This window comes from Chaetodon trifascialis, chromosome 10 (assembly GCF_039877785.1).
Source record: "Chaetodon trifascialis isolate fChaTrf1 chromosome 10, fChaTrf1.hap1, whole genome shotgun sequence".
NCBI classification, from domain to species: Eukaryota; Metazoa; Chordata; class Actinopteri; order Chaetodontiformes; family Chaetodontidae; genus Chaetodon; species Chaetodon trifascialis.
In genome coordinates, this window is record NC_092065.1 from 27266784 (window position 1) to 27291933 (window position 25150).

Sequence of the window (25150 nt, forward strand, 5' to 3'; positions counted from 1 at the left end):
ATGCTAACAAGAAGATGTCCTAGCATTTAGCACAAAATGCTACTGTAACTAAGTTGAGGCTCACAGAGCTGCGAGCATCGCTACACACTTTCTTTCTTTCTTCTTTCGTTCTTTCTTTTAGATGGACCATGAGCTGATGACACTGAAAGGAAACAGACTTTTACTGTTCTTTAAATGAAACGATGCACCAAAACAAGCCACGACAGAACACAAAAAGCATGAAATGCAACAAAGTCGACGGTGACCGCGACGGGCCGAGTGAGGCGATGTTTGAACTTTTGTTAAATGAGGTGTCTATGGAAAGAAGAACGTGTGTGTGTGCGTGCGTGCGTGCGTGCGTGCCTGCGTGTGTGCGTGCGTGCGTGCGTGTGTGTGTGTGCTTTGCTGTGAATTGTTGAATCAAGGCCTCTCATTAGTCGCAGGTATGATCTCGGCTCCACACGGTTTCTGCTCGTCAATGAATAAACAGCGTTTGTCACAATCTGTCCCTGCTGCTGAGTTCATTTGGCTTCTGGAGGAACAAACTAAAAGTCAGACGCTGAAGAAACAAACTCAGACACTGAAGATCGTCAGCTCCAGCTTACAAAGAGGATTCTCCATTAAAGGAAAGAGGAGAACTGCTTTGTTTTAAAGGCAGCTGTGTTGTTATCATTGATTATGTGCAGCTTTTTGTGAAATTGACGTGTTTCCTCTGCTTCCTTCACGCTGCTGAAAATCTTTGTGACACAGTCTGCAGCAGTTTGAAGGAGACGCACACAAGGAGCTGATTTCCATGAAATAAACACAAAGACGCCCAGAGGGTTTTAATGTGGTTTACACTTTATTCTTCATGAAAGAAAGATGACGCTCGTCTTTGTCTTTGTTAAAAAGTCGACCTCAGTCTTTGTTCGACAAACAACAGGATTTCACTTTGATCTGAAAACCAACTTGATGGTGTCAACTTTGTCAAGGTTGGACTTGAATTCTTGTTCAATTCAAAGCTAATTTTGTTTTTAACGTTACACTAATGAACACAAACAGCAAGAAAACACTGATAAATCTGAGATGGCACCAGGTGATTAACTGTAAAAGCAGTCTGAACTTTGGGCGTAGCTGCCAACTCTCATGTCTCAGAAGCAGGAGCCCAGAGTAAGACTGTCCAAACATGGGACAAGTTCTGTGTGTGAAATAAACTGATGGACTTGAGAACCAATAAGAACTGACTGGCCGGAGAAAGTCTGAAGACATCCAGCACGTGTGATCCATGTTAACAGTGATACTTATATGTGTTTATGTATGATATTCCCAGTGACAGCATGTATACAGAACAACAGGGGGCCGAGGATGGAGCCATGGGGAACACCACGGGTAAAGGGGGACACAGAAGAGGAATTCTGTTTGATAAATATGATTTGACCTGGTCCAGAGCTGTGTCCTTGATCCCAGTCTGGTACAATTCAGTTCAGCTCCTCCATGTTGGCTGGTGAGATGAGTTTAGGTCCCAGTTACCTGTCAGGTGTTAATATTAGACTCTCTCTGCTTTGACTGATCTATCTTCATCCCGTTTTGACTCTTCGTCCTACAAAACCGACAGTTTTCATTTCCTGTGCTGTTACAGATCCCAGCTGAGTCCTGACAGCTTTCGTGTTGATCTCTCTCTCCAGACTCTTCTCGTACGACGTCTCCGGACGCTGACTGACGGCTCACTGGAAAGCTAATCGATGGCAGGAAAGCATCAGCAATAATCACCGCCGCCAGAGGCCCAGAGAGCACGGCCTGACGGAGATGGATTCCCGTCGGAGCAGGAGGGCAGCGGTGATGGAGTCCGTCTGACAGACGAGAGCTGCTGAGAGCTTTGATAAGAGTCTGAACGTAACCTGGGGCTTCTGAAGCTGAACGATCAATCAGCCGCTCGGATTCATTCAAAGAGGAGAGACGCACTGCTGCTGCTGTCATCATCTGACGGCTCCATCAACAAGCAACGGTTTCATCTGCCGTCATTCAGCTCCGAACACTGGATACAGAGGACAAACGCTGCTGCCTGAAAAATGTTCAAGTGATGTTGAAAAACGATGTTTGCAGGTAGCCCCTGCTTTAATGTTCACACACAGCATCTGACCGGGTATACAGTCATATTAGACATTAAAAGTAATGACCTTGCTTAAACTTTATTTTTGCTTTAAACAGTGTCCTGACCGTGCAGACATCCTCGTTCACTGGTCCTCACAAAGATAGAAGCACAGACACACATACACACACACACACACACACAGAGGAAGCATCATCCTCTCCACAGCAGGTTAATTGACAGGTGAGGAGGCGGGTGTTGCCTTCAGGCCTGGCCTTTGTTTGTGTGAGAGACAGCAGAGCCTAATAAGTCAGAGGGCAAGTAAACACACCAAGATGGAGAGGGAGGTGTGACCCTGAACGCCTCGTCGCTCAGCAGGAAACAATCTCAGCGGCAGCAGGTGGCTGATTCGTATGACCGAGCAGCGAAATCAGAGTGAAATGAGATTTAATCAGTGAAATTATGAGACAAATAAATCAATAAATGATATCAAAACAGTCCAATATCCAAAATATATGGTGATAATTTTCGACTTTTACAGTGTTCAGTTATAATCAATGAATAAAATGATGCATTTAAATACAAAAATATGATTTATGTGTGCACTCAGTTAAGCGATGCATGATGAAAATGTATGAATTAAAAGTAAAAACAACCTAAAAACACTGTATTTTTAATCATTAATTGTATTTTGCTTATGTCTGTGATAATAACATTCTAAAACTTACAATAATTCAGAATTTAAAGACAGAATAAGGGAATATATAAATATTAATATTAATAAATATAAATATTAATTGGCCACATTCAGAATCTTTTCATTCTTACTTTATGACATTTTCATTTCACAATGTTTTATGTATTTATTAAATGCAACTTTAATGAATCAATTCTCGTTATTCTCCGTATATTCTTCATTCTCCTTTTTATTGCCACCAGAAATATGCAGCAAACACACCACAGTGCTGTTTGAGAAATGAACAGAATTTGCAAGTGAAAATGTATAATTTGACATTTTCCAGGAAACATTACAAATGTGTTATTAAAAATCATTTGACCAGATGGAAAGTACATTATTGTATCATTACAGACTGTGTGTGCTGACTGCAGCTTCATTTTCTATAGCAGCTCTGAATAATTTATTCCTTTATGGTAAAAGACAGTAATTAGAGCAGAATGTAAAGAGCAGCAGATTGCACATCACATCATCTGAGTTCAGGGAAAACGTAAAAATAGTCTTTGGTTGGTAGATTACTGCAATAATTCATGTTGTCAGTGCTGCTCGCCAACAAGTCAGCGTCTACATTTTCCTTCTCCAACAGACTGTTTACAGGAACTTTCTTATGAAAGAGCTTATAAAACACTTCTGCTTCGAGTCCAGATGTGTTCAGCGCATGAGAAGCAGCGAGGTGTTCAGACGTTTGTGAGTTTTCCATTTCTGCCCACACAGCTACTTTAATTACTAACATCATAGTATATTTAATTCCTGCGTTTAAGATCAGTGTTACAGATGTGATAAAGCTTCCAGAGTTTATTCTTTAAGTCCTCAAAAAGAAATTATCTCTCCAAATGTGGGCTGCAAACACACAAACAAACAAAAAACACAATGCAAAGATAGTCGCTGTAACAGCAGATAAAGCCTGTGTGGACAACCCACTCCTTTCTCTAATAACTAATGGTAATAACTCTGGTAGCATATGGTTGGTGCTCATGCTGGAGCTCATTTGAATCCTCATGAAAAGTGATGCATCAGTGCTCACAGCTCCTGGAAACTCAGAAAGTTGTTAACAAACAGCTTTTCAAACCTTCTTTCCAGCGACGTGGAGAAACACTGAGCTGTCAGAGATCCTGCAACCGACGGCATCGTCTCTGCTGCAGCATCCAAAGCACAGAAATCCACAAACACTGATAAACCTCTCCTCTGTTTAACTACAGATATGAACTGTGTGGGCAGACACACATTCAGTCTGTTTTTCACAGCCAGTGAGGGCGACAGATAACCAGCATCTGTCGGTGGCGTCCTAACTGCGTTAATAAACAGTAACTTAACTGACTTTACCAAACTTAAAAGCAGAAACTTGCTGGTTTGCAGAGCTCATCGCTGATAGCAGATCCAGACGGCTGATGCCTGACTGACCAATATACAAAAAAGAAACTGACCATGACACATTCAAGGACTCCTCTAAATGCAAGATATTTCAACTGCTTCACAAAACACATGCAAAATGATTGCACACAAGGCATTTTTGAGTCAATCCATGTTTGGAAATGTCTTCAGTGCAAACCTCTTACAGGAAGTGAAACATCAGAGGAGCCACCAGCTGCCGTCTGTAGCGCAAGATGCTTTAGTGTCTGGTCAAAAGATGATTAGTGGAGTTTTTTGGCTTTTTAATGCATTTGACACCGTCAGCTGTGCCGTGCCTCAGTAGTGTTTCTACAGTAAATACATGACTACAGTAGAAATCCAAATTATAGCAAGAATCACTCAGCTCGAGAAACGAGAGTCGATCATTACTTTAAGACGTGAAGGTCAGTCAGTCTGCCAAAATTTCCAAAACTTTAGATGTGTCTTCAGGTGCAGTCGTGAAAAACATGAAGCACTCTGATGAAACCGGCTCTCATGAGGACCGCCTCGGGAAAGAAGACCAGGAGGAGAGAAGTTCATTTCAGTTACCAGCCGCAGAAATCACCAATTAACAGCAGCTCAGACAGTTCAGAGGAGACTGAATCAGGCCTGAACTGCTGAAGAGAAACCAGACTGAGGGAGACCAGCAAGAAGGAACCAAGAAACACAAGGACTGGAGACCAGAAACCTGGACTCTGGTCTGAAGAGTTTGAGAGTCTTGGTTCCAGCCATGACTAAATCTTCTTCCCTTCTGAATAAACCATGTTTGGAGATACAGATGTTAATAATAGAAGGTTTTTGAAGCAGTGTTTCCAGGAATTTTCACAACCTGGAAACACAAAACTTAATCTTTCTATTAAATCTATTAACAATTGACCACAGTTTAGAAATAGGGTTTAATGGGAATGGTGTTTTATTGAGACCCATTGAAAAAGCATGCTTTAAAGATCTCATCCAATCTGTACGCGCGCGCGCACACACACACACACACACACACACACACGCACACACACACACCAGGTTGCCCCAGTCCCCCTTAGAGTCCGGTTTTTCGCCCCTGCTGCAGACCGCGTGAGACCCGGTGTCCTGCAGCCTGTGGATGGATCTGACACACGTTATTGTAACCGGTGTGACGTCAGCCCGTGATGAGAGAGAGAGAGAGAGAGAGAGAGAGAGAGAGAGAGAGTGTGTGTGTGTGTGTGTGTGTGTGTGTGTGTGTGTGTGTGTGTGTGTGTGTGTGTGTGTGTGTGTGTGTGTCAGTCGCTGTTGAGGCTGCAGATCGCGGCGGATCTTCAGCGGCAGCAGCTGCATCTCCGCCTCCTCCGCTCCTCAGCACCGGGCAGCGAACAGCCGGTCCGCGGGGCGACAGACCCGGCGGGGAAACGTGCAACATGCCCGCTGAGCAGCTCCAGCCGGACCCGTTTTTTCCACTCCTGGACGGATTTAGTTTGCGGACGAGCGGACGGAGACTCCTGATGGATGCGAAGCGCAGAGAGCTGTAAGTTGGAGGCGGACAACTGGAAAACTTGATACTCGAAGCAGATTTTGTGTTTTGATGAACATGCTGTGGTGGAGGAGATCACCCCGGGCATCTGCTGCCGCTGCCGACCAACGCTGCGCACCGTGACGCGCCGGGGAGTGCGCGGCGAGGACCCCGGCAGCTTCACCCGGAGAGTCCGGGGAGGGAAACGGAAACATCTGAGCTGCTTAAAATCTCCCCCACTGTGGATTTGTCCCTTCAGGCTCCTGCGTGGTTTCATATCCGGGAGATGTCACCCGTGTCTCGCCTCCGTCCTCCTCAGGGTCGGATCGGGGTGGATGTGGCGCAGTGAGGCGGCACCAGCCTGCCGATAATCAGAGTTTGGACTTTTTGGCTCCCCGCGCGGCTCTCCCTCATGCAGCTCCTCCGGCTGGCCTGGGCTCTGACTGCCGCCGCGGTCTGCCTCCTGCTGCTCCTGCTCGTCCACAACCAGATTCTGAGAGAAGGTAGGCTCTGTAGTCTGCTCACAGACATCTTACTGTGTGTGCGCGCGTGCGTGTGAGGTCAAACTCAGTGTCCAAAATGCTTCAACAGGTCACAGAAAAGGTGTTAAAACGACAAAGAGTCAGTTCTTATTCTGATGTTTGTGGGTGATTTTGGGGCTGGGGGGTTAACTGTACAAGTGTGCGCGCATGTCGTCCCGCGTGTGTGCAGCAGCGGATTGGATGATGATAAATGGCGAGAGATGGGGGTCAGATAAAACGGCAGCTACAGCAGCTCCGGGTTCGGGCCGGGCTTTGTCGCAGGGCTGAGGCGCTCAGGAGGCGGCCTGAGCTCCAGCGCAGGTCCGCTGGGTTTCACTGGAAGAATCCAGAAAGATGAGAGACAGATGACTGAGAGGAGACAGTGTCTCTCTCTACCTGACTCTATCTCACCGTGCAGCACACACACACACACACACACACACACACACACACACACACACACACACACACACACACACACACACACACACACACACACACACACACTCCGCAGTCTAATTACATTTGATTGACACATGAATTGAAAAGGAGGAAAACAGATTAGAAATAAATTGCAGCTGATCACTTTAATTATCGATGAATCATCACAATTCAGTACAGTGGTTAATTTTTTATTCTACCAAATGTGAAACAAGTGTAAAGAAAATATTATTATATTATTATAATATATATTATACTTTTTAAATCTCCACTATGTTTATTTAGTAAATTTACTTACCAGGTACTACGGAACTTGCTGGAATGAGATTGAAATATAAAATATAATTAACAAATCAATTATGATAAACTAAGAGATGAAGATCGGACTTTATTGATCCCTGGGGGTAAATTCACCAGAAACTCAGCTCTATATGAAGTAATTAAAATGAGATCCGATTTTACCAGCGGCAACATGAAGTAATGAACACATTAATGCATCAACAATTATAATCCAGTAGTATAATGTACATTATTCTGAAATTCTGATGTGTACTTTTGGTGTATGTTTGGATGTTAATACTTTTGTACTTTTGCTTCAGTAAACGCTGAATACAGGACTAACAGAACAGAGTACCTTGTAGTATTGCTACAAGGATTAGTCACAGCAGAACAGATGCAGACCACGGCTGTTATTGGCCAGCTCACCTGCCACTCAAAACCTCAGCCAATCCTACGCGTCTGTTATCAAACACTACAGGCCTGTCTGGAACATGTTGCTCAGTCTTTTCAGTGTTATTTCTTAAAGATAAACTGCTTAAATGCTGTTTGGAGGCATGTTTTGATTCTTTGATCACTGATTTAGGCTGAACGCTAGCTGGTGTAGCTAAGCATTGTGTGTCAAGTAGTTAGCATTTCTGCTAACATGCTAAAGCTAGCATACGTATAGCTCTACTAACAGAGCATGATGCTCACGGTCAGTCATCTGGATGACCTGCCCCTCTCTCGGGGGGCTTGTGGAGCTGAATATGTTTGTTTACTCTGTCTGACTCATTGATCCTTCATCTGACTGAGGTTTGTCTTAGTTTGAACCTTTAACCCCGACCACGACTCTGAATGTTAGCAGTCTCACTGTGCTGGGTATCAGTAAATCCATGCTGCTGTCCGTGGTGCTGAAGTAACACACAGATATGTAACTGCACCTTTTTCTTTAAGTCCCTTCTGACAGTTTCATCTTGGATCTCTAATATTCTCCAAACTATTTACTTTAAACACTCAATACAACACTATCCTGTAGCTTATATACTCTATAGACTGGTAGCAACACGTAGCTGCATTTACCTGTCGCCTGAAAACGCAGCCTTCAGCACAGCGATGTGTGTTTCTAATCTACAGAACGGGTCCATCTGTTCAGCACGAGGCTTTGGTTTTGTTCTGGAGCTCAGAAGTCGAGTATCAAAGCCTCATCTGAGCATCAGCCCTCAGTGATGGTTTGTGCAGCGGTGGTGGTGTTTGGGTGTCTGGGTCGGTTTGTGTGCAGCTCATTATCAGAGGCTGCTGTAATGTTGAATTTATCCCTCAGTGAGATGCTCGGCGGGAGAGCGGCGGCGTTAATGACTCCAAAAAATTAGAAATGTAAAATGAAGAGGACAGCGTGGAGTACAAACACTGAATTAAACACACATTCTGAGTCAAAGAGTTTTGATTTCAGACAACATCAAGAGATTTTTCCTGTTTATGTTCCTGTTTGAACCTTCAGGTCTTTTTCAAAAGAGATATGAGGGACGCAGTAACATTTCCATGCAGCTACATGTTCAATTATCAGGATTAAAGAGCCACTCCACCAACGTTTATTTCATAAGAATAAGAATAATAAACTTTATTTGTACAGCACTTTTCATACAGGAATTGCAGCTCAAAGTGTTTTACAAGAAAGAAAGGACATGCACCAAGTGAGTGCTTCACATAGAAAAGACAGAATGGACATAAACCAGATAAAAAATGAATTTAAAATAAGATGGAGATAAGGATGAAAATAACAATGAAGACAATGCATAAAACCACAAACCAAAAATAGAGCAGAATAAGGCAAATCACAGCATAAAATGAGGGATTTAGGTAGGTTAAAATAGATTACGCTGAATGCATAAAATCAAGTAAAATACAACATTTTAAAAGAAGTGCAGCAGTGTGTGAGCAAAGCACAAAAGGTTCAGACCCGCGTCAGGAAGTCAGAGCTGGTGAAAGGCTAAAGCGATCAGTGTTTGGCTTTCTTTTGAAAAGATTCAGCGAGCTGCTTCCCTGATATCTGCAGAGCTTTGGGGCGTAATGGACAAAGGCTGCATCCCCAGTTTTCTTTGGAAACCTCCAATAAACCAGCAGCAGATGATCACAGAGTTCATGAAGGCAAATAATAACAGAGGGAGTTGGTGATGTTGCTCGGCCCTGGTCCACTGAGGGCTTGTATACGAGGAGGAGGACCTTAAAATCAACCCTGAATGTTACAGGAAGTTAAAACTGGGCTGATGTGCTCTCTCCTCTTGGTTCTGGTTCATAGTCAAGCTGTTCTTATAGCTTTGATGTTGTTGTTGTCAAGTCGTGTGATGGCAAGGCCGCCCAGTCAGGAGGAGGTCGGGGTGGACGAACGGGTCACCAACCTGTTGGATCGCTGTTGGTTTCTGAGCGTTTTAATCGTGACCACAGTCTGTTTAGGATCTGTCAAAGCTGTGGGAGGTGCAGCTGGAAACAGGAAACACTGACCATGTTCCTCCTCTGCAGGAACAAAAGCTGCTGATTTGGTGAGAGGTTTCAGGACACGAAGAGTCGACTGAAGGAAGTGAACATTTTCTGTTTAACGTGGAAGCAGCTGTTGTTTCTGACGAGCTGCAACACCAAATCACTGAGCTGCAACGACCTCCCTCTGCTGCAGCTCTGCGAGCTCAGGCTTTTCCCTCTCTGAGGAGGCGTGTGCTGAAGGTCGCAAAACTGACCCAAACCTGGAAAACAAGCTGCGAGCATCATCATCATCATCGTCATCACTACCATCTCACATCAAAAGCTTCGCCAAAGAGAAGCAGTTCAGCCATCGCAGAGGTTGGTGTTTGATAATTTAGTTTGACCCTGAAAGCAGGTGAGAAAACCTCTGAGCTGAGGGCTAAGCAGTGGACTTACCTGACATGAAATCATCTGTTTGCCTGCTGTAAATCCCACCGGCTCACCTGTCGAAGACCCCACAAATGTGACTGATTTAACCAACCCAACTCTCGCCCTCGTATGCAGATGATTCAGGTAATCAGAGGAAAACCATAAAATCCAGCAGCTGCTCATTGAAATGCAGCAGAGCTCTAACAGACTCATCTGAGCAGGTCGAGGTTTCCCGTGACGCTGCAGAGGCTCTTATTTTGAAGAGACGCAAGGTCCATCGGTTCATGTTAATCTGTGATATTACCAGATTAGTACACACACCTGCTAATATTACACAAAGTGGCATGTAAACGTTTAATGTCAGCACAGAGATATACTGGAGCTCACGTCCCAAACAGGAAATCAAACGAACCTTTAACGAATCGGTTTCAGTCTGTTGTCTCGTCTTCAATGTGAGAAGCTCTAATGAGCACAAACTGTGGACTGAATTTAATTCCCTCACGCTCTTTGTTGACTAACTTCCTCTTTTCTTTTCTCTGCCTGCTCGTGTAGCTCATTTAGATCCTGGAAACAAGCCTATTATGCAGCTGATTCACTGCTGTGCCTACGGTGTAGAAAGCTTACCTAAGGAGCCTTCAGAGTCCAAATGAATTCTCAATGCTCCATTAAGTCGAGCACATATTCATGGGAATTATGAACACACTGCGTCTGAGTGAAAGAGAAAATCAGCAGCTGAGAAGAGGAATAAAAACACAAACACAAACAAAAATTAACAGAGCAAAACCTGCAGAGGCTGTAATTGGATTTTAATAAATTCATCTGGAGCAGGAACATCAGCGAGCGACTCGTCGCTGAGCGTGACTGTATTTAACAATTAAACCCCACCCCAACTGCAAGACTGTAAACGTCCCGACCCTCAAAGACAAAGACAAGATGATCGACCGCTGCGTGACGAGGAATCAGCGCTGACACTGACAGACTTCACAATAAGAGCCTCTGCAGCGACAACGGCAGGAAATACAGGAAACTCAGGGGCTGAAGTCAGAAAGACAAGCTGCTGATTTCACTTATGAAAAAAATTTAAACCAGAGTAAATATTCAGGAATTCAACTGAACGTGGTGTAAATAAATTCATGCCAACGTCAGCCGTCAGTACAGAACATGACCGAAAAGCTTTTTCTCTTATTTTAATCTCACCTCGACCTCAAAACCTGAAAACGTCCCAGCCTTTTCAAAATAAGAGCTTCTGCAGCATCACAGTAAACCTCAACCTGCTCAGCTGAGTCTGTCTGAGCTCCAGTTGAATTTCAATGAGCAGCTGCTGCATTTTATGATTTTCTTTTTCCTGCAGCAGCTCTTACTAGCTGAAACATCTGCACACGATGCAAACAGAAACTGAGTTTCTGCATCAAACTCTGAGGAAGCAGAGCTTTTTCCTGCCTGAACCGACTCTGTGAAAGACCCGTGAGGTCTTTCTGGGCTCTTGTTTTGGTGCTTGTGTCCAACATTCTGCTCAGCAAAGATCAGGCAGGTGACACTGCATGTTAAAGAATGATGCTAACATGCGACCTCTAGCCCAGTCCTGACCAGGCGTCTACATGTGATGAGCTGGCAGTGAGACGGTTGATTTAAGACGTCCTTATGTGTTGCATTATCCTGCAAATCAACATCCAGGTTCATAGAAAATAAATCAATAAGTAATAATTAAAGCTATGATTCAACTGTGATAATTATAGCAAATATAAATCCCTATTTAAAAATAGTACAATATTAATTTAAGTGATTACTGTAAGTTAAAGAAAAGTTGTGATTGTTCAGGGGACTGTGCCAAAAAAATAATCAAAGACGCTGACATCAGTGGAAGAGTTTGTGAAATTTATGCACAAAGATTAGATTTATAATAAAACACAAAGACTTTCATTAAAATGCAGTTTCAGCGCTTTCTTTTAAGTGTTTTCTTGACTCCGGCTTTTATGAAAAACGCTCTCATCATCGATATGAAAATATATGAAAGAACAGGATAAAGCTTAAAAACAGACATAAATGCTTTAAATAAAATCCATAATTTGTTTAGGAAAGGCCGCCGGTGCAGAAAATCTGATATAATCACTGAAGAATAACCACAACTGTGCTGCTGGGGAGGACAAACATTTGGAGAGACCTCAGAGATGAATGAAAAATCTTTTTTGATTCAGTCATTATTGAGACTGAATCACATCGAGTGATTTTTCCTTTATGAAGAAGCTGGAATAATGTTTGCCAGATCTGCCCTGAGAGACTGTGCAATAATAATAATGATATTTCCACAGCAGACCAGATATTATATTAGATACGTACGTGTGTGTATGTGCACATATATAAGTATTTATTTTCTTTTTTGCCCACTTTTTCTTAATAAATTTATGCATCATCATTTTTCTTCCTCCTCAGACACCTTCACACTCCTCTGGTCTCACACATATGAACACAAAAGCCTGCACCAAACTCAAATCATCAACCTTTTGTTTTGTGTTATCGTCAACACCCCTTTGTATTAATAAAGATCAGCTGACCAATCAGTGAACAGATTCCTCCAGAAGGGGCGTTACCGTCACCTGTACTCCCTTGCTCCTCGTCCCATTAAAGGGACTGGAGCATCCTCCATGATGGTGGACTTTGACTGATTTCTGGTTTATGAGCCAAGTGTTCGCAGCCCGTCTGATCTTTTTGTTTCGAGGCCTCTTCGCATCACTTCTTTAAAACAAAAGGAAAGACTCAAGTTCAAGTCCTTCTTGTTTCCAAACGGCCTCAGAGACTTTGTGTCCAACCTCATGTTGGATTCTGGATTTGTCTCCTGCTGCAAAGCCTCATTAACTGTCATCTGAGGATCAGAAAACAGCCGCCGCGTTGCGTCAAAACCAATTTCAGCCTCATCATTATTCCTCTGTCTTCAGTCTCAGGACAAACACAGCGACTCCAGTTTTCCTGCGCTGTCATTCTCATTCTTATATTCAATTTGCAGGGAATTTAAAAGAGATGACGGATAATAAAAGCTCAGGCAGAAGCCGTCAAACAGATGTCAGCTTCCTCTGTCTCATGAATAGATTACATGTTGGCTGCAATTGAGAAAACAGCGGCGTGAGCAGAGAAACAACACATTGTAATTTCATTATTCTGCCATAATGTGAGCGAGCTGGTTGGAGTCCTGACGCAGCCACAGGCACGACGCCGAGTTTCATCTGCGATTCATTCAAGCGAATCCCAAAGTCAAATAAATGTACAAGAGTTTTACTGCAGAGACAAACTGCAGAGATCAGAGGGAGGAAATTGATCCCTGCAGGCAGGAAGTCATCACAGCCAGTTTACTGCTGTAAAAGGAATAATAATGAAAAAGTTTTAAAAGATATAAAAACTTAAATAAGACATCATCTGTGGTGGATTTTCTTTATGAAGGTAGTAAAGATTTTCCTGCAGGTGGAAAAACTGCATTGTCAAAACTGAAGTTTACAAAGAAGATCTGACGACTTTTAGTTGAAGAAAAAATATTTTCCTTTTTTTAAAACTAAATCTGACTGTCGGCAGGAAACTGAAAGATGATGTTTAGGTTTTATGTGTTTTCAGGTGACGCATAGAAACATAATAGACAGAATTTTCCATCACAAAGCAACTAAAGTTTATTCTTGACTTTGTGAAGTTATCTGAACTCAAGATCTACTTCCTAGCTTTTAATCTGAGCTTCTTCATCAGCAGGTTGAGTTTTCTCTGGACCTTATTGTGGAAACTTTAGTTCAGATTTAAAACTTCTGTAAGTAGAAAAACACAGTGAAGAAAACATGAATTAAAGAAATGTTTTCCTGCTTTAACACTCAGAAATCACTTTGCTGTTCATTGCTGCAGCACCTGCACTAGTACACTAGTGCCTGTCTCTTTAAGACCAGTCTGCTGTGATTGGTCAGCTCTCACAGGCCTAAACTGGTACCAGCCAACGTCTTCTGCTGGGGGCGTGGCAGAGGGCGGTGACTGTATAGTTGTGACATCACAACCTTGCAGGTGTCCTGACGGCTCATTTAAAGGCACAGTCGCACACAGTGTGGGACCTTCAAGGGCCTCGCATTGTAAAGTCTGAAGTTTCAGTTCACAAATTTCAATTTTCATTCAATTTCACTGCTGCTCAATACGTCATATTACTGTTTATTACACCATTTTATTTTTAATGTGCAGCAAGTCCGGCTGCAAATGTGCAAGCAAACAGAAACGGTAAGTTAACCAGAGAGCATGCAGACAGTGAGACGCAAACCGATGTGAGCCTCAGAGAGAAAGATGAAAGCAGCTCTGAACAGACAGCAGGACAAACTGTGTTAAAACCGCCGCTGAGTTTAAGTGACAAACTCCACCTTTGCTTTAGTTTAGTTTGACATTAGAGGAAAAGTCACTGAATCATTGGGAGCAGAAATATCCACATCAGATTTCATGTCTGTCAGAAATGAGGCGGCTTCATGCTCGTGGTGTAAACAGGCTTTGAAGCGCAGTTAATTAGCTCAGAATTTGTGTCGACTCTCAGCTGATAAACCTCCCGCAGCCTGTTTCACTTTGTAAACCGAACTCATTCATGTTCATGCTGATGCAGCTCGAAGTGAACGGAGTGTTTTTATTCATTAAAGACGTCCAGCAGTGAAAAGTTTGAATGCAGCAGCAGTGAGCCTCAGTCATCACATTTCTGCGCTCTGTCAGATTATTGTTGTGTTTTTTAATTTAATTTTCAATCATGTTCACAGCGAACGTGCTGTTGTCTTCTCTCAGCATCTGCTGGACACAAGAAAAACAATAGCTTTTTCATCCCGGTGAGCTGCAGCACATGGAAGAAGGCCGGCGATGAGCTGCAGCTAACGAGGAACCGGGCTCGGGTTACCATGGGACACCTCTTACATCATCTACGTGCAGGCTGAATCCCAATTACTGCAGAAAGCTCCAGAACGCTCAGTCTCAGCACCTCCGAGGGTTCAGGGTCACTGAGATGGAAAAGTCGACCTGTGAGGTTTAAAAACACGCTGCAGCTGTTTCACTGACAGTCTGACCCTGATTCTGCTGATATGACCTTTAATTTCTTTTTCACCCTCTAAGCTACGGTTTAAACTTGAGTTTAAAGAATAAAATAGCACAGAATTTAATCTGCACAGCTTGGTTCAAGAAGTTTGGTGACACCTTGATGAACTACCATATTGGGTGAGCTAACTGCTAACATGCTAGCTAGCAGGGAACATACTGGAACTGTTCGGTCACAGCAGCTCTGAGCTACTTTCTATTGTCTCTGCAGTTTGCTAAATATGAAGTCAGAAACCAGTTAGCTTAGCTTAGCATACAAACTGGAACGTGCTTGTTCAATACCAACACCTCTAAAAGTCTGTGCGCTGAATCCACAGTCTTACTGAGGTCATGTCGGACTGTTTCTTTGTAACTTCCTGTGGTCCCTGCTGGCTGCCTCGCAGCTACTCATAGCCGATAACCAGCCCTGTGTATAACCCCTGAAAAACAGCAAAGGTGGTAGTGGGCAGAGCGAGGCTAGCTGTTCCCCCTGGTTTCCAGTCTTTATGCTAAACTAAGCTAACTGGCTTCTGGCATTAGCTTTCATCCAACTCTTTGCCCACAGAGGGAATAAGGGTCGAGGTCGAGAGCTCTGAGTCGTCTAAACATAACAACGCTAATCAGGCTTTAGCTGCAGTCACCAGAAAAGAAATGTGCTGCATTGATCCGTTCATTAAAAACATTTTCTCATGAGAAAAACAGTCTGAGCGGCTTTTTCTTTCTCTCCTCTCTAATTATTAGTTGCCGTTGCAGAACAGATTTTCAGACATTCAGGCTCACTGAGCTGCTGTTTCCTGTGTGTGTGTGTGTGTGTGTGTGTGTGTGTGTGTGTGTGTGTGTGTGTGTGTGTGTGTGTGTGTGTGTGTGTGTGTGTTTGTGTGTTGGCTGCCATCTTTTGACCTTTGACCTTTGTATCAAGATCGCACTCAGAGGACTGAAGGTTAAAGTTTCCTCTCCTCTTTATGTCCTGTCACTGGCTGTCAGACTGACCTTTGACCCTTTAAACATGAATGTACATAAACTGCTGATTCGACGGAGCTCACAGAGGTCAGACTGCCTGTACAGACAAGGAGGAGGAGGAGGAGGAGGAGGAGGTGGTAACCCTCATCGCGGCAGCTCTCAGGCAGAGATGAGATAGTTTATTAGCTTCCACGTAGCCTGGAGGCTAACAGGAGAACACATCAGACAGGAAGCAGCAGTCGTGTTAATGCAGCCCGTCAGATGAAATTATGAGCTTCATTAAAACTGCAGAGTCTCAACATTTAGATCTGAACTGAGGAAAATTCAACCTGTTCAATCCAGATTTCATCAAACTCCTTTTCTGAGTGAATCCTTTAATCTGGAGGTCAAAGGTGTGGGACGAGGTTCAGCTCCTCTGAAGCTTTCTGTGCTTCTGAGTTTATTTCAGCCTCTTAAATAATCACCTTCAACTCGATGTATGATTTTGAATTTCAGTGTTTTTTTTGTGTGTTTGAACTCTCTGAAAACTTTTTCATGAGCTGTTTAATATATTTAATTCAGTGACGGCCTTATCGGAGCTGTGTTAAGCAGTGGAGGAGGAAATATTCAGTGTAAAAGTACCAAAGACACCAAATACCGAGGAAAGGTCCTGTTATTGAAGAAAAAAGTACAATCGGGAAAATGTACTTCAAGTATCAAAAGTAAAAGTGCTGTGAAATGCCCCCTGTGACTGCTGTCCTCTTCTGTCTGATCCTGCTGATCAATGATTTTCTCCATCGATCGATCGATCGTTTGGTTTGGAAACATTCTGGAAATATGAGAAATGAGGTCAGAATGAGCCCAAAGTGACGCCTTCACACATCTAAATACTGTACACCTCCAAAATAAAAAAATAAACTGCAAAACATAATAGTAAAGATTTTTTTGGGATGAAAAATTAATTAAACAAAACTCATAATTGTTGGCACTTTTTGTTTCTTAATATTTTTATTTGTAAATTTTGAGGGCTGTCGTCCAAATGACATTATCAGGATTATAATCTCAGATTTAAGACTGGTCCAGGGCTGAGGCGTCCCGCTTGGTTTGTAAATTGGTTTAGTTTCTGTTGAGGTGACACTGTAGCTCTGTCTTACATCTCATTTTATGGAGGTAGTTTGTTTCCACACTGAGACGTTTTATTGGACCTTTCATGTCTTTCTACACTGTTTTGATTCCGTCTTGTTCCTGAACAAACGGCCGATTTTCTGTGTTAATCCACCTGAGTGAAAACTCACCTGACGGACGGCAGCGACAGAGACAACAGCACTTCAGTCATGTTTCACTGCTGACAGCGAACGCTGCCCACCACATCAAAAGTGCTGCTGCGTCACGTTTCAGGCCGACAGCTGAAGCTTTTCACCTCGCCGGTCTGGACTTCAAACGGCCGCGACTGAAAGCAGCAGAAAAACTGTTTTTGAAACCGTCTTCCAGAGCTTTTGATGATCTCCTTAACTAAAGATAAGCTTTTTAGTTTTAAATTTTAATAAATATCTATAAATGAATGAACAGAGGAGAGATTCAGTGCTCCAGAAATATCTGACACAACCTCATGAGACACGCTGAGCCTGAAAAGTACCAAAAATATATTGATAATGCAACATGAAAATAGTCATTTTGATTGATTTTACAGTTCCCATAATGCACTGGGGGATGTGAACAGGAAGTGTGATGTCACCTTGGAGTTATGCTTTGGGCGCTTGGCAGCATTGGACTATTAGCTGTTCCTGTTTGCAGTGTATCGATGGATTCACAGACAACTATCAGCGGACTGCTTTGGTACTGAAGAAAGCTTAAAAGAAAGTCTTTTTTCTGTGATGAAGCAGATTAATGATGAAGATCAGAGACAAAACATGAGTCAAGCTGAATCTAAAACTGTGTGTATCATGTGTGTGAGAAGAACGACTCCTGTGTTTTCTCAGACAGGAAACGACCAGCTGCTGAATCGCAGACTGTGTTGAACCTCTTGAGTAGTTTCTTAGAAAGACTCGTGTTAAATGAACTCCTGCTGATGCTGAGGAGGAGGAGGAGGAGGAGGAAGAGGAGGAGGATGTTGTTTTTTCCTGCTCCAACCCCTCTGACCTCCGTCTGTCTGTAGATGTCCTCCCTCTGTTCTCCTCACTCTGATGTCCTGGTTGTTGTAGGTCCAGTCCTTCCTGAGGAGGGGACGGTCCATAGCTCTATTGATGACAGTTCATCAGCATGCAGGGGGGGCTTCTGCTGTCGCCACAGCAACCAAATGCAGCCCACCCCCATTTCCCGAGGCTTCTGTCCCCCCTGACTCACCTAAAATCCATCCCCCCGTCATCCAGCCTCTGTCTCCGCTGAACTCTTTGTTTATTTCCATACGTTGAACCAGATGTTTGTCTGTCGTTCTCAGAGTGAAATCTGTCGCATGTTGAGACATGAAACTTGGTAAAGTTTCCACGTCCCCCTCAGGATGAATTTCAACAACCTAGCTGACCTCATAATTATCTCATTAGCGCCCCCATCAGGTCAAAATATCAATCCAGTATTTTGATTTATGACCTGCAAAACTAATGACGATGTACTTCCTGTTTAATGCTAATTTGCAAACGTTAGCATTGTGCTGAAGCATCGGCTGTAGACTCAAGGGTCTGGTGGAGGTTTTTAGAGGTCCCCTTTCCATCTTTGAAGAGGTTTCATGTGCTCTTGATGAGGTCCCTGAGGAAGATTTGTCTGTTCTTCAGGGGTTTTAGGAGGAGGTCTAAACCAACTGAAAATAATGAGCCGTCAGTCAGTCAGACGTCCAGCAGCCGCCGTCAGTCAGACGCTGAACGCTGTTTTAAAGCTCGTTCAGCATCGCCGCCGCAGAGCGAAGAAAAACACGTCTTTCTGTTTAATTTTAAAACTTGCTCGTCTGGTCTTAAACCACCATCTTGCAGACTTCGGTGGTCGTCATTTGACCACTTTCCATCAATAATAATTTGTCTCTTCAGAAAAAGTAAAAAAAACATGATTTTACTTCCAGTCCGTCTGTCAGCAGCAGTTCGTCTGATGTGACGCTAATGAAGGAAATTCAGCTGATGAGTCCAGAGGTTGAACTGTGTCTCCCCTCAATATCAAATCACAGAGATCCTAATTATTAATCATCCCCTGTGTGATCCATGTGATCTGTATGTGGGAACATCAGCTGGATAATGACATCTTACCCACAGGCCTTTGCATTTACAAGACAGCTCGTATTAATTGGTGTTGACGCCATTTTTACTTCCACATATATATTTATATACAGTCCAGATACTTCCTCCAAAAGCAGAGAAGAAAAGGTCATTCAGACCTGAAGACAGTGAAGCTTGGGTACCCATGTGGAAATCAAACTGTGGTGACTATCAGGAGAACTGAAGCCAGTGGAGACTAATAGAGAAGTGGACGCGGTGTCAAAGCGTTCAGCTGAACCTCCATCCCTTCATTCAGCTTTCTTTGGTCTTTCGGTGGTTTCATGCAGTCATACAGAATACCTCATTTTGCATCACGGTGTGAACCAGCCCTCCTTCTTCTCAAGCTGAGGTCACTGCAACGTGAGATCAAATGTTTGTGAATGTTAAACTTTCGTCATCGAAGCAAAAACAGTTAAACATAAATGTGCATGATTTCCCTCCGTGTGGCCCTCAGGTCAGCTGGCGGCGGGGACCTGTGAGATCGTGACTCTGGACCGGGACAGCAGTCAGCCGAGGAGGACCATCGCCCGGCAGACGGCCCGCTGCGCCTGCAGGAAGGGACAGATCGCCGGGACGACACGAGCCAGACCGGCCTGCGTCGACGGTAAGACGCTCGCCGTCCTCTGACAGCACACAGCGAAGGACAATCTGTACCTTCGTCAACCATCACAGATCACTGTCGAAGGGTAAATCTGTAGTCCGATGATAGCGCCAGGGTTAAGGGGCCAGGACCTTCATCATTATTGTTATAAAAATAAACACGTGGTTAAGGTTCTGGAACAACAGTTGAAAAACGTTGATTGTCGTTGTTACTGTCCGGCGTTTTGTTGACGCATCCGTCGACCTCGACCTCCTCCTGACGTGGATTTAATGGCTCTGACGTCACCTGACTTCCTCCGTAAATCTATTGTGTTGCATTCCGACTTCCACAGTGTTCAAACAAGCTTTTTATTCCCGCCTGTGCTCGACCTCATCACCCATTTCTCCCATATATATTGTTTTCTGATTCTTGACAAAGACCTTGGATGACGGAGGTGTTTCCTGTGTCTTTAGGGGTAAATTAAGAACTAATTAAGGGTATTTTAAGGGATTTTTGTCAGCTAAGATATGGTATGCAGAGTCTTCTGTGCGACTGGCAGTCGGTTCACAGCCAGAGGCTCGAACTTAACGACGGGAACAAACACACAGATACCTGCAGCTTCCCTCTAAATCCTCCACATCTCTTCATCTGGACTGCGGGGTTCACAAAGTCACGGCCCAGATGGGAACGGCACACAGTTGCATTGCATTTCATCAGCGTCTCCTCTTTTCTCTTTCTGCCATCTGGAGACAACGACAGCAGCTGGAGGGACTCGTCTGCTCTGCAGGGATTTGCAGCCTCTGCTATTGATTGTCAGACTGCGAGCAGTTTTCGAGCTGAGTTAAAAAACCTCTGCAGTCTCTCCTGCTGTGCTGCTTTCTCTTCAGTTGAATGGCTTCAGATATTTTCTCCTTCAGCTTTGTCTTGATGTTAGTTTTTCCTCTCATCAGCATTGATTTCCTACAATCAGGATGAAAACAATTGAGACAAAGTGTCCAAATTATCATTTTCAGATTTTTATCTAACCAGTGAAAAACTTTACGTTGTTCATCGGTCGCCTGTTAACATCACATCACACTGTACATGTGATCATATGAACAGCGCAGGAAGGAATTATTTAGTGTGGCGTTCCTCTTTAAAACATCACTCAACTTTACAGGTTAAAGGTGGAGCTGATGGAGCTGAATGGGTTAAAGGTGGAGCTGAACAGATTGAAGGTGGAGCTGATGGAGCTGAACAGGTTAAAGGTGGAGCTGATGGAGCTGAACAGGTTAAAGGTGGAGCTGTCCGTGCTCTGCTGCTTTGGGAGGATATTTTCAGCTGCTGGTGGCTGCGACCTGTTTTCTGAGCCTCATCAGCAGCTTCCTGTTTTCCAATTTTCTTGTCCTCCCTGAACGTCTCGAGCTAAAAGCAAACCTGCGTGAACTCTCAGTGACCTCTTCGATGCCGTGGATGAACGTTTCCTTTCATCAGTTAGTTATCTTTAACAAAACAACCGTAAATAACTGTTAAACATTGAGCTGCTACATGGACAAAAGTATGTGGACAGCTGACCATTGCAGCCGTATGGGACACTTGACACATACTTTTGGACGTGTAGTGTGAAGCCCATTAGAGAACACAAATACAAATGTTAGTGATGCTAAAGGCCGTGAAGACTTCAATAAAAAAACACATTAGAGCTAAACATGTGTGAGGGTGAGCAGACAGATCTGATGTATTGATCATTCTGAGTCTCGATCAATATGAACAACAGATTATTGTCAACAGAGAAAGTTGGATTTCCCAAAGTATTCAGTGCAAACTTGATCCTCCATGTGAGTTTTCTGTGACCTTTGCAGAGCTGCGTGTTGGTATTTATGTCAGTTTGTGTTTTCTGTTGCAATCTCAGGTAACACGAGCTCCAAAGTTTTTTAAAAAAACTTTATTTCAACAACACAAACAAAAAACTTTCCACGCTCACATCATGAGAGCTGCACGAGAAGCATTCAGATCATTGTGAAAGTAGCAACGCCACAAATTAAAAATAGGAATGTACTGAAGTAAAAGTACACAAGTATCGGTGAGAAAATGTACTTTTACAAAAGCTGTTAAATTAGTACAGTGCAATAAAAAGTACTGAAGTATTTTAAAGTATTTCCCTCTGATGCGGAAATGTGACGAGTCATTGAATGCATCTTTTTGTGTATTTTTGTTTTTCACAGTAAATTCGAGGCATCTTTCTGTGGAGTTTTCTAATTTCTTCTAATCTGGAGCAGCTGCTGCATCACGTTTTCCTTCATGCTCTGCACCTCCTTTAAATTTCCATTCTTATTTTAATGCATCTGTGTTTCACAAAAACTATTTTACTTTCCAGGTGTTTTCAAAGCCAGAGCGCCGTCAGTGCTCAGACGTCTTAAATAAAACTCAGACCTCCGTTTGCATCTCGGTGACCTTTCGGCTGCACGTTGGTATTTATGTCAGTTTGCATCTCAGGAGACGGCTTCGCTTTTTGTCGTTCTGCGGCTCGAATCCACCAGCAGAGCTCCGACCACCAGCTCTTATCCAGCCTCCCACATCTCCAATGTTCATCTGACTTTAACAAGTCCTGGTTCCAAGACTAAGGATTAAGAAGCAGCTGCTGTTTTCTCACCTCACATGAAATGATGTTTCACTGCTTCGTCTCAGACGTCATCAGATTGACGGCGAGGAATAAGAAAGGCCACGAGGCTCCGAGGCTGCGGCGAAAAGAACAAACGAGAGACGAGACCTTTTTGTTTCTCATCAGGTGCAGACGAACTGAAAAGGGCAGAGAGGCGGTGCGTTCAGGGACTGTGAGGCGTTCAGAGTGAGTCTGAGAGACGTGAAGACCTGACCTAAGACCTGAAGACACCAGAGAGGAAAGAAAATACGGACGGAAGGAAAGGAAATATTAACGAAGCAGCAAATGAATTTATTATGAATTTATTAATAAAATCTGAAAGAAAACTACTTTTATTTTGTAAGAAAATGAGAAGTCAAAGAAAAGATCTTCATGAAATCTTTCAATCAGATGTTTGTCTTGTAATTCTAAGAATATCTTGGATTGAGACACCAATGACGTCTTCCTCTGGTGATTTTAATACACCATTCCTGTCGCTGAGACGGTGATTATAAAATCTGCTTCTCATAATTAAGACGGGACGTCTCCTTTTCTTTCTGGACGCAGCGAAACAGACCCTCAGGAAAGTGCGAAGTAAAGGACGACAGCACAGAGGAAAGCGGATTAAAGGAGGGAAGCATGAAGAAAAGGAGAGTAAGCGAAACGGGAGGAGAAAGAAGAAGAAGAAGAAAAGTGATGAGGATTTTCTTTCCCTCTGCAGCTCATCAGACTCGATCTGTCCGTCGTTTACAGGAGGAGTAATGGCTTCCGTGTCCACTTCTTTCCTCCATCTGTTTGTTTTTTGCCTCATTTCCTTTTTGTTTGTTCGTCCTTCTTTCCTCCCCCGTTCCTGTCGTCCTCGGGGGACGAGGCAGTGTCCCTCCTTCTGGACGCCGTCTTTGATGAATGAAGTGATTACAAAATGGCCTCCTCTGTTTTTGGATAAATGAACTGCGCTGAGCGGCGGCGGCGGATGGATCTGCGTTGTGGCTGTTCATTAATCAGCATGCTGATGCAGCGCTCGCAGGTGTTCAGGTGTTCACTTACACCTGAGATTAATCCACAACACTGTTAATGTGAAAGTTTCCGTTTCTGACTCTTTTCTATATTTAATGCCTGAAAACTCTGAAAGTGAACTCAGCTAAAAGCGCTCCCCCCGTCCAGGTGAAGTGACCTCGAGCGAGGCGCTGAACCCTGGTCACACGAGAAAGTCGAGGATGTGATTTTTTTCAGTTTTACACTGTAAAAGATTTGAAAAGGAAAAAACAGATCACTATTTTGAGCTTAAAAACGTCAAAAATCTGGATTTTTGTGTCATTTTGTGAGTGCGACCCTGGAATTTTTCGGCTCAGGCTTTGTGTTGGGTCCTGGTTGGACATTTTGTCTAGTTCTCTCTGAGTTGATGTGTTCAGTCTGAACGTTTCCAGCTGAGTTCAGGAAACAGCAGCATTTCCAGCCTCTGCGAGGGGTCTGATAAAACGCTCAGACACCACTGAGGTAATGGAGCCATTTTGGAGGGAAGCGTGCGGCGCGCTCGCTCAGCGGAGACGTTGACGGTCACCGTCGGCTTCCGTCCTCGTCCTCAGCAGGAAACTGTGATTACAAGTCGTCCTCTCAGGACTAAGCAAACAGGGCGCCGCTGCTTCCTGCCGCTCTGCTCTCTCACACCTTCCATTGTGTCTCGGGGGGGAATCTGAGCGCGCTCGGTGCGGAGGTAGGCGGCGAAGTGTTTCCATGTGTCAATATTATACACATTGTCAGTTGACGTCCAATCAGCGTTCAGCATCTCTGCTCCATCATGTCATGTTAGCGTTTGTCTCACACTCACACACATTCGCTGGTTTTCACACACACGTCTGGACGTCAGCCACCTCTGAAAATAGAAGAAGAGTATGACGAAGGAGGAGGAGGAGGAGGGGCAATGACCAAAATCTATTTGCTGTGCAGTGCGCTGCATCAACCGTCTGCAAACAGGCTGTTTGCAGACGACGTCATGTTGTTCGTATGTTCTGGCGTGAACTGCAGATGGAGGCCAGGAAGTGATTTTCTGCATAGGAAACACTTTAACACACACAAATTACAGCTGCTCAGATCAATCAAATCAAAAAACCATGAGGAGCTTCTATTGAGTTCCAAAAGTTGTTGTTCACAAGGGTGAAAAATGCAAGAAATTGACCAAAAAATGGCAGACAAAATGTCTGCTGTCGGGGGGGGAGTCGGATAGTGGTGGACTCAGTGTAACATTAGATTGTTTAAATCTGTGGTGATGATTTGCGGGAAGGTGGATTTTTCCTCCTTTGATGGAGCTAATCCAGCACACTCTTTGCACTCTTCATGCTAAGCTAGGCTAGCAGCTTTCCCCTGCCCGCCGTGCCCTGGAGGAGACCGAGGGTTTACCAACGTGTAAATATTTCTTTAACTCTGAAAATGACCTTTTTATGCTTTGGTTGAAGTATGTCCTCATTCTGGAGGAGGAGCCCTGCGTCTCCATCACGATAAGAGGTGTGAGCAATGTGAGAATTTAATTAAGTATCATGGCTGAGAGGAGCTGCTGTTCAATAGGAAATTGGTTTGATAATTGGGGGCTAACGGGCTATCACAATCACACCGCTGCTCCGCCGCTCCAAAGGGAGAACTGATTACCTGGTTATGTATTACAGGCCTGTACAGCCTTTCATTTTCTTCATCTATCCCCCGGCTCAGCGCGGAGTGTAATTTAGTTTGGGGAATGAGAGCGATGCCGGAGCGACGGGAGCAACGGGGTCAGTGAAGTGTCGCCCAAACAGCAGGAAATCCCTCAGAGTGAAGGATTCATTTTCAAATGAGATGACAGGAAGAGAGAGAGGCCAGAGCTCCCACTCGCTCTCACTCGCTCTCACTCTTTGCACTGACAATCACACACAAACGAACTGTGTGCAGCCAGAAAATGACATGAAATCTGATGACAGAGTCT

The 25150-nt window shown here is 43.8% G+C and overlaps 2 protein-coding genes across 2 annotated transcripts in view; both read left to right on the forward strand.

Moving 5' to 3' along the window:
• The first annotated feature begins 5446 nt into the window (after window positions 1–5446).
• LOC139337761 (chemokine-like protein TAFA-5) overlaps window positions 5447–25150 on the forward strand; it is a 34214-nt gene continuing 14510 nt past the window's right edge. The window contains exons 1-2 of the mRNA XM_070972504.1: window positions 5447–6158; window positions 19452–19601. Coding sequence (XP_070828605.1) covers window positions 6068–6158; window positions 19452–19601 — 241 coding nt within the window. The 5' untranslated portion in view covers window positions 5447–6067. The remainder of the gene's footprint in view (window positions 6159–19451; window positions 19602–25150) is intronic.
• LOC139337758 (peroxisomal succinyl-coenzyme A thioesterase-like) overlaps window positions 9669–25150 on the forward strand; it is a 172352-nt gene continuing 156870 nt past the window's right edge. The window contains exon 1 of the mRNA XM_070972501.1: window positions 9669–9707. The gene's annotated coding sequence lies outside the window, so the exon portion shown is untranslated. The remainder of the gene's footprint in view (window positions 9708–25150) is intronic.